Raw genomic sequence first — 9,923 nt, 5'->3', positions numbered from 1 at the left:
AGCAAGCCTTCCTCCTTTCTATAATTTGTGATAATAATGTGAAAATATGAGTTTATATTCACAGGACAGTGAAGGACACAGAATGAACTTCTCATTCTGTGAGTTGATTATGTGTATTGTAGACAGTCCGCGCCCAAAGTAAAATGGGCAATGCACAAGTCTGAGAGTATATTTGGAAAGGGAGGACAAGGGGCTGGTGCCAGCCAAAGATTTGTGTGGGTGTGTGTAAGTCCTTAGAGAAATGTTTGTGGTTCCCATGCACACATAGGACAAAGTCCCCCTTCTCTCTCTGCCTATATTCCCACTTACTGCCTCAATTCTGAGAGTACTCTGATGGGTAAAACACAAGGAGACACTGAAGTGTTATGGCAAGAAACTCCAAATCAATGTGTGCATAGAAACATAAATTTGCATATACTAATATGTTTTATCCAAAGAGCGAAGGAGTAAAAAAAACATGTAAATCAAGAAATTAAATGATCAAATAACCTAATTACATCATTGATGATATGAGACAATCCTTATTAGTCTATCTGAAATGTCAACAGTTTCACTTCTGTACAGTCATATAGCCTATAGGGCGTTTTAGGGTCTACTCTACTCTCAACTCACACAGTCCCAGTTGACCGGCGCTGCCTGCCTCTGCCACTGCTGAGATGTGGTGCTTGGTATTCCATGCAGAAGCCTCCCACGCCCCTGTCCGCCCACGCCAGGATTTGCGTCACGCAGGCGCGTGGGAGTGAGCACTGTAGCAACCGCGGAATATCCCAATTGCAATAGCCGAGGAGGAGGGGGGTAGGGTAGCAAGCAGGCAGCTCACATTCATCTAGTCTAGAGACGTTCAACACAATCTTATTTCTATTCAAGGAGGCGAAGGAGGGAAGGTAAACGTTGTCAAAGAACGCGAGGACTTTTCAGGCCAGAGAGCGCGCTTACTAGGAAATTAAAGAGCGTCTTTTGAATCCATCGATTTTTGTCCAGTTCATTCAGTTACAGTTTATGGCAGTTCAGGCTATACTGTAGTTGATACATTGAAACAACTAGATAAAGGAAACGAACGTGGTTCAACGTTCACCAGGTATGTAGCAATTAAAATACATAGTTGGAAGATGTTATTGGGCTATGACAATAATGTAACAAGTTGTAGCCTTGATACAATGTTGCAGCACTGTTCTATTATTGCCGACAATGGTATTTTTACTCGTCGTCCTGATGTGGATTTACTTGCAAGACCGGTTTTGAGTTACATTTAGTCTGGTGCTGGGTTACTGCATTTTGCGTTTACCTTTTTACGTTGTGTGTTTAGAAACGAATTTATTTTATTTTCTATTTAGCTCGATTGATTTGTGCAAGTATTCCATGCTCGTATTGTCTTGATTCGCCTGTGTGACTGTGATGTCTTGTGTGCCTCTTGATTTTTTCTCTGTTATGTGGAAGGTTGAGTTTTATCAGGTTGCTTTGCATTTTTCCCCAGAGGTTCTGACAACAAGTAGTTGTAGGACTGCAAGTGCAGACCTGTCTTGAACTGAGGGATAGTGAATTAGCAGGTGGTGGTTGTGCAGTTGTTGGCGAACACTCTCTGAAATCACATTGATGATAAACAATCAAATTATTTTATTCACCTAACTAAAGGTCAATCAGCAATATCTAATTATTTGTGACATAGTCCTCTAACTTTCAAGAAATGCGTAGCTAACAATCCATTGGCTAAAGCGAGTGGAGCCTATGTGTGTGAGAGAGATAGAGGCCACCTACGCATGCTGCAAAGGAGGATTGTGGCATGTGGTCCCATCAGCAACTAACAGGACTCTAACTGCTAACCGCCACTCTTCCTTCTACAGCCCTAATACTGCAGAACTTACAAAGGAAACTCAGACAGAGTGGAGGGAGTGCCTCTTCCTCTCTGTCAGTCAGCCAGCCAGTCAGTCGCACACAAACACAAAGACACACACACCCCCACTCCCCAAAACACACACACATACACCAGCACTCTCTTGTCAGGCAGAACCTCTTGCCCATCCCGTCTTGTGTTCTCTCTCCCAGGCATGGCAGCGGCGTTGCCCAGAACTCTGGGGGAGCTGCAGCTCTACCGAATCCTCCAGAGGGCCAACCTGTTGTACTACTACGAGGCCTTCATCCAGCAGGGAGGAGATGACGTGCAGCAGCTCTGTGAGGCCGGGGAGGAGGAGTTCCTAGAGATTATGGCTCTGGTGGGCATGGCCAGCAAGCCCCTGCACGTCCGGAGGCTCCAGAAATCCCTGCGAGACTGGGTCACCAATCCAACGTTGTTTAATCAGCCCCTGACATCTGTACCGGTGTGTAGTATACCAGTCTATAAGTTACCTGAGGGGTCACCCACGCCGGTCGGTGCGGAGCGAGGGGGTAACAGCAGCGCCCGTGGCGAGACCCATGTCAAAGTGCCCAAAATCATGGCTGCGACATGTCTGGATCCAGGAAAGCTGGATGTGGCCAGGGACAGAGTGTCAGGGGGGTCTCCGCTGCAGAGCGGCAGCGAGGGGCGCTTCTGGTCGGGTCACAGCAACGACAGCGAACAGAGCCTCTCTCCGTCCGACCGGGGGTCTCCGTCGTCCCCCCGAGAGGGTCTAGAGGCACTTGACGCTGCAGCTTTGCAGTCTGTCCTGGAGTGTGTAGACCGGATGACCCCGGCCCTGGCCAAGAGCGACCCCGCGGAGGTCAAAGAGCAGCTGAAGACCAATAAGAAACTTGCCAAGATGATTAGCCACATCTTTGATATGAGTGATGATGATCCAAGGAGAGAGGAGGAGGTCAGGAAGTATAGCGCCATCTACGGACGCTTCGACTCGAAGAGGAGGGACGGCAAACAACTGACGCTTCATGAGGTAGGGATAAGAGATGGGATCCTTTTTGCGGTACTAGGCTAGTCTGCTCAGTGGCGGGGCAAAATAAAGTGACGAACCTCAGTTCCGCAAAAAAAGGGTAGAAAAACCGCAAAAGGTAAATCATCTGAAGAAAATGCTTTGCTTCAGCCGTCTAAAAGTAGGTCGGCAGTAGTGGAAGTTACAACGGAAGCGTTCACTGACAGAGTTGTGTATCAGCGGTTGTAGTTGACAACATGACTTATCGCCTGTGTTCTGTCTTTCAGCTGACAGTGAACGAAGCAGCAGCCCAGCTGTGTATGAGAGACGTGGTGCTACTGACCCGTAGAGACGAGCTGTTTGGCCTGGCCAGGCAGATCTCCAGAGAGGTCACCTACAAATACACCTACAGGACCAGCAAGTAAGGGCCACTCTCCTCCACTGCACCTCACGCAACCTTGCTCGTTAGAGTTAACGATGCTAAGGGAAGCTGGGAAGCATGGGTGACTTATTTACTTGCTAAATACATTTTCTCCTCGTGGTTATTACTATGTAACTAATTACTGTAATGTGTTAAATTTTACAGACACATTTTTAAGTTATGTAAATGATCGCAAGTTATGATTAATGTCATGTTCAGACTAAGCTTTCCATATCTTTCAATGTTTCTCCGCATACAAACTGAATTTATTTTCTGTTCCACACTAGGTCTCGCTGCGGCGACAGAGATGAGCCGTCTCCTAAAAGAATAAAAACAGAAGAGAACCTCTTTGACATCCAGGAGGCTCTGCAGGCCATCCACATGAGACAGGGCATACTGAGGGAACAGCTAGCCTGCGCCAAGTCCAAAGGAGAGGAGATAGTTGGGAGAAACCTTCAGGTAACATGCCTGAAAAGTGGATTATAAAATGTAAACATGGGCCTCCCGATTGGTGCAGCCATCTAAGGCACTGCATCACAGTGCTAGAGGCGTCATTACAGACCTGGGTTCGATCCCGGGCTGTATCACAACAGGCCGTGATAGAGAGTCCCATAGGGCGGCGCACAATTGGCCCAGCGTCGTCCGGGTTAGGGGAGGGCTTTACTTGGCTCATCGCGCTCTAGCGACTCCTTGTGGTGGGACGGGCGCCTGCAGGCTGACCTCGGCTGTCAGGTGAACAGTGTTTCCTCTGACACATTGGTGCGGCTGGCTCGCATTGGGGAGCAAAAGGGGTTATATATATTTTTTTTGAAATAAAGTAAACATTACAGAAGACACGTTTATTTTACACTGTCATTTCTGAAGCCATGTTTTTTGACAAGAGTAGGAGCAGTTGCTAACGAACTGTAAATGCATTGTGTTTTAACAGGTGCAGCTGGACCGTCTGTTAGCCAGACAGATGGAGATTCTCCATGATGCCGCAGTACAGGAGAGGTTACACGCTCTGGACTGGAGGATACCTGCAGGGGCTTTGAAGTACCACAGCGAGGCTCCAGGCACCAACGGCACGTCGGTAGATAAAAGCACAGAGCACCAAGGTAACGGTACTGTCCGTCTTCTGCGTCTCTCTTCGGAGTGCGCTCGTACATGAGTGCCGTCCTCGTGCTCCAAATTCACAGCTCTGTGAATCACCATTTCCAGCCTTCAAATCTTATTTTGTAAGTCAGGGAATCATTTTGTATCTGTTTTTTTTTTCTTCACACATGTCAAAGTCAGGCGGACTCATAGCTGTGTTAAGCCGTTAGCCAATCCTCGGGGACTCATCCCGCCTTCATCCTTTTCTCTCTCGCACGGCCCATACTCCTGACAGCTCATTATATTCATGTTACCCATAATTATCCCCTCTCTGCACCTGTCATTAACTCTCCCACGACTGTTTACTTCCCCCGCCATGTTGCTGCCCAGGGGCGTCTCTCTCTCTCTCTTTCTCTCTCTCTCTCTCTCTCTCTCTCTCTCTCTCATATCTCCCTCTCTCTCTCGCTCTCTTTCTCTCTCTCTTTGTCTCTCTCCTCTCTCATCCTGTCTCTCCTTCATAAGCCATTAAAAGCAACTTTATTCAAGTTGAATGAGAAGAAAAGTATAAAATCTATTTTTTTGGCACCGAGTGGCGTATAAACTCGGGCCCACAGCAAAGATTTTGAGAGACAGAATGTTAATGTCATTTTTTTAGATCAACTAAGCAGCTTCTTGGATGATACTGTAACAGCAGTGCCATTGGAATTGATTGTGTAGTATGGCAGCGTGCATCTCAATGGTTTATCCATGCCCTTATGTTTGTCTGTGTGTTTATGTGTATTTTCAGACGAGCGACCAATGAACTTGCGGGTGGCAAGTAAGAGTGTGGCGGAGGGGGAGCTTCCCCTGGGGAAGCAGCTAGCCAATGAGCTCAAACGTTACCATAACAACCATAACACAGATGAGGCCAAAGCACCAGCAACAGGTACAGCACCACTCAGGCAAATTTACATTCACTCTTGAGTCGCGTATGTATTAATATACATACACACTACAAAGAGTGAGCGTTAGTAATGGTCTGTTGCATGCACACACCTGCCTGCATTCAAGCTACAGTGAAAAGGTAAATGATCAGAAAACGCATTGCATGTTTTATTCTGAAGATATTTTCTTTGTGTTTTACCTTAGAAAATGGATCCTCGCATCAAGCGGCCAACCGCACTGACAGGAAGACCATTAAATCAGAACCAGAGGATTCCACATAGTGCCTCCCGTCCTTCGTCTGTTTCCCCATCCGGTTTTAGTCTTCAGTCACTTTTTACAGTAAGCGTCTATCTCAGTCAAATCAATGGATACTAAAGCAAGCACAGCCACAGTAGAGCCTTAACAAACCAACGTTGCCTCAAAAAAAAGCATTTATTTTCTTTCATTTTGTCCTAAGGTTTTTTGCCAAAGCGTCAAGACTAGAGCATAGATTCAGTCACGGGGAAAACTGAACGGGGGATGTCCTTTCACAGGATAACTGTCATGCTGTATAGGTCTTTATGTATTTATTGATTGATGTACATGGTGTTATTTAAGAATGATGGGTAGGGATAGTAGCCTTGTACCACCATCCTGATCTCCTGAGCTTACACTCTGTTTCGCTACATGAATTTGAATGAAGTTAAGTGAAACAGGAGCGCAGCGGTCAGGATGGTGGATTAGGCTAAATTAAACAAAATTGTATTCTTTTTACCCCCAAAGCTATTTTTGGCTTGTCGTGTTCGATCGGTGGGTGACTGATGTACTGTAAAGAATACAGTAGGATTCTGTTTTAACCAGAGGTGAAAAGAGAGAGCTATCTGTAGAGGAGAAATTATAGTTTGGCTTCCTGCTAATGTATGTAATGTATGTATTTATGAGTGGTACTGTAAATTAATCTGAGGCTGCAGAATATTTTGTGTATAGAACTCCAGTTAGAGTTCAGATCAGTGTTACGGGATAGGTTGGCCCGGGGACGGACTGGGAACAAAGATCAGCCCTGGCGTTTTGTTACTTTGAGGCCCCCACACCGGCCCATTTCTATCAAGGCCCCCATACCGGCCTATTTCTTTCTCCCTTGAGGCCCCCATTATTAGCCAGATCATGATAATTATGCACAAAATAACTGTTTAGACAGGCCCACTAGGCAAAAAATTGAGCAGCCCATCTGGCATTTGCCCGAAATGGCCAGTCTGCCCCTGGATTGTCTAGACATGGAATGGGGCCTACAGTATGTCAATCAAATCGAGTTTCCTTGATAAGTCTGTCAAACACATGATCCTGTACTGTAAGAACGCACATTTGAACCTCAACACAACATTCATTGAGTTACCCATTTTATTGAGTAGGGCCCCTGGTCTGTTATTAGGGCTGGGAATTGCCAGGGACCTCACGATACCTAGGTGGCGATTCGATATGTATTGTGATTTGATACTGCAATTCTATTGCGATTCAATGTTCCAAACACATTGTTCACCATGTCTGCTGCAGAGGGTCGAGAGAGCCATGAAAAAAGGTGTTTTGATCAGCAATGTGAATAAAAGTCCCAAAGGGATGTTGGCTCACCATTTTAAAAGACGGATAACAAGCTATATAGAAGGAAAAATACTGGAGTTTTTGCGCATATACAGCTAACAAGCACAAAAATGATATTGCGTTATTGGCCAAAAGAATATTGCGATATTGTCAAAAAATAATATCCCGATATGTAACTGTACCGATTTCTTTCCCTATCACTATCTGTTATATTGTTGCACTCCAGAATGTTGTGTTTTAATACATATGTCACTGTAGGATCGACAGGGCCAATTCGGCCTGTAGTATTACTATAATATTAGCCTAATCCCAAAAAGCAGGGTTTTGTCAGTGTAGTGTTGGTGTCAATCTCTATACAGTGTTTATGTGTGTAGAGCAAAAACCGAATAACTGTTGTTAGAGAAAACAAGTGAAAGTGTCTGGTATCATAAGATGTTCATGTTGCACAGCCTCGTAGTCTTAGATCCTAGCAGTGTTTCAGCTGTGACCACCAATGTGTAATTCAAGACGTTCGTATGTTAGAATTAGCTCTCAGATGGTTGTTTAATGTTGTGTTTCCAAATATGTAAACCTGTCTTGCTCTAGAGTCTGGTCTTTTTCGGGGTCACCGCAGTCACAACAGTTTTGTAATAACAGTCTCTCTAGCTCAATAAGACTGCAACAAATGCAATACTTTTTGTAAGTGCTGTTTTAGTACTAAGTACATACTTTCTGGGCCCACTGTCTGTTCTGTTGTTCTGTGCTAGGTGACTTCCCCTGTCTTCTGTACTGGTTTGGTTTAATCAGTGTCATGTAATGTTCACAGATCAACGCATGTCCAGCAGTGTGATAGACAGTCAAGATGTTGATAGTACATTGATTCATATTCTTATCACTGTTATAGTCACCGAGTTAGTCCAGGCTTGCCTACACAGTAGATATGCACCTGTTTTTTTTTTTAAACACTAATATATTTTATTTGTTATACAGCACATAAACATTATTAAACTTTATTTTTTATGGTGGTTGTTATTCTCATTCATGATATAATATATGTCTGATACAGAAAGAAGGAAAATTATATTTTCTATGTTGTCAGATTCTTGCAAATATTTTATATTCATCTATTATTATTATGACCTGTGATAAAATAACATTTAGATTTTTTTTGTTATGATGTATTTTTTACAGCTAGACAGCTAAAATGTTCCATGGCAGAGAACCTACACTGGTATTTCTAAGGTGTAATGAGTGCTGACAGACAGACTGAATGTGGTCCAGTCACAACACTTTCTCTTCTTAAAAAAAAGAAAGGAATGATGAACCGCTGTCTGGGGTAAAGCATTTGCATCAGCGTCATATAAAACATTCTGAAACTGCCCGATGACTCACTCTGCTCACACTGACGCAGGTCCTTTTCATACTTCACATCTCTCTCTCCTTCGCCCTCTCTCTCTCCATCTCTCACACACACACACACTCTCCCTTGCTCTCGCTCCTCCCTCTACGCCTCTCATCTCTTTCTCACACACACAGATTTTCTCCTGAGATCAGGTCAACTCATCACTGAACACCCACACGTGTAGCTCCCTCCCATCCTCCCAGTCTCAGCCCTATGTGATGGCCTCCCAGCCAATGCAAGTCACTGATGTGTTGCCATGGCAATAGTGATTGTAGGCGGCGGCACTACAGGCAGTGGGAGGGAGCTCAGCCCGGCTGCTAAACTGCGTGGGTGTGATCTGGTGAACGCGCCATCACCCCCGTTTAACAAAGCATGAAACTAACTGTGCTTGAACAGAGGTGGGTATCAAGTGAATTATCCCCTCAGCTTCTCCAATAGTGCAACTACTAAAGAATTGATTAGTTAATTCTTTGTTTGTTTTTATTTTAACAGTTTTCATCAGTGTAAAGTCCAGGAGGTTGCTTTGTTAAAAGGGATAGTTCACCCAAATTACAGAATGACACATTTGTTTCCTTACACCGTAATCAGTCAATGGACAAGGTATGCTTTGGTTTTATTTCAGCAATGTTTCTCAAACTAGGGGTCGTGGCCCAATGTGGGGTCACCTCATTTGAAAATTAGGGTCGCGGGAGAAACTGGTTCATAGAACCAGGGTTACGCTAGAAGTGGTTGTAATAAACAGAGAGCTTTCTGTTTTCTTCCTACAAATGTGTCTCTATCTTTTGAACCGTTTACGCTACAAAATACTATTCTGTTTCCCTCTACAATGTCCACAAACCATGCAGGACTCATTAGAACAGAATGGACAAGACCAAGCACGAAATCAGACTGGGGGGGGGGGGAAATGATCTGACGACCTGATGATCTTCTGAACTTCCCAATACTGTTCTGGTGCATTTCAGACACTTCACTTCACGCATACTTCCTTCAGATTGAAATACTGTCAAAAGTACTGTCAGAATGATTTGTCAGGTGGAAATACTGTCAAAAGTACTGTCAAACTGACTAATAGACTGTCATAGCCCAAATGAAAAAAAAATAAACATTGGCTGTTGATTACATCACTTTTTTCCACATGGTGGGGGTCACAATTTATTTTTATATCAATATTGAGTTGCGGTCCAAATTTTGGGAAATCCCTGGTGTACAGAGTAAGGAAACCAATATGTAATTTTGTAATTTGGGTAAACTATCCCATGACCTAATTGATTTTTTATTTTCTGCATGTATTTAATTGTCAGTGCTGATCTGTGATCGTCCTACTCGGCACCACCATCACATTTATTTTTATTATGTTTTTTATGTGTATAGGCTGTGTAGAAGCTGGCATTAATGCTATTTCACTCATTGGCTGAAATATACATGTTGACCAGAAGGTGTCAGAATACAATAAAAAATGCTTTCATGAGCGAGATGAAAATTAGAGTGCATAGAAAATAATTTCAAAGGATGGGTTTTAAACTTTTAGAAAGGTACATTATTCCTCTCTGAGCAATAGGCGGGAGTAATGCTTTGGGATGGTAGGCCTACAGCTGTCTGCACTATCAAATACGGGAAAGGTTTGAGAAAGATTGGCCCATTTTATGCTCAGATTCAGTTAACTTTTTAGTGAAAAGCAGCTTAATGTTCTCTACAAACAAATGGAACAATG

At 43.9% G+C, this 9,923-nt stretch overlaps 1 protein-coding gene across 2 annotated transcripts; it reads left to right on the top strand.

Annotated features, from left to right (window-relative positions):
* Positions 1 to 620: 620 nt before the first annotated feature.
* LOC110495911 (NGFI-A-binding protein 1) lies at positions 621 to 7,835 on the top strand. 2 transcript variants are annotated; one of them, XR_002469488.3, is made up of 8 exons: positions 621 to 1,078; positions 2,044 to 2,861; positions 3,125 to 3,258; positions 3,546 to 3,717; positions 4,187 to 4,355; positions 5,120 to 5,257; positions 5,461 to 5,595; positions 5,714 to 7,835. XR_002469488.3 is itself a non-coding variant. In XM_021571431.3 (7 exons), the coding sequence occupies exons 2-7, from the start codon at positions 2,046 to 2,048 to the stop codon at positions 5,535 to 5,537; spliced, it is 1,506 nt and encodes a 501-aa protein (XP_021427106.1). In that variant the 5' UTR covers positions 621 to 1,078; positions 2,044 to 2,045; the 3' UTR covers positions 5,538 to 7,835. The 2 variants fall into 2 exon arrangements, 1 of the variants encoding a protein (XP_021427106.1); XM_021571431.3 differs by having other exon boundaries at positions 5,461 to 7,835.
* The last annotated feature ends 2,088 nt before the right edge of the window (positions 7,836 to 9,923 follow it).

Source organism: Oncorhynchus mykiss, chromosome 18 (genome assembly GCF_057628025.1).
Source record: "Oncorhynchus mykiss isolate SJ-2025 chromosome 18, ASM5762802v1, whole genome shotgun sequence".
Taxonomy (NCBI): Eukaryota; Metazoa; Chordata; class Actinopteri; order Salmoniformes; family Salmonidae; genus Oncorhynchus; species Oncorhynchus mykiss.
Note: the sequence above shows the minus strand (reverse complement) of the source record. Positions and strands in the feature narration are given on the sequence as shown.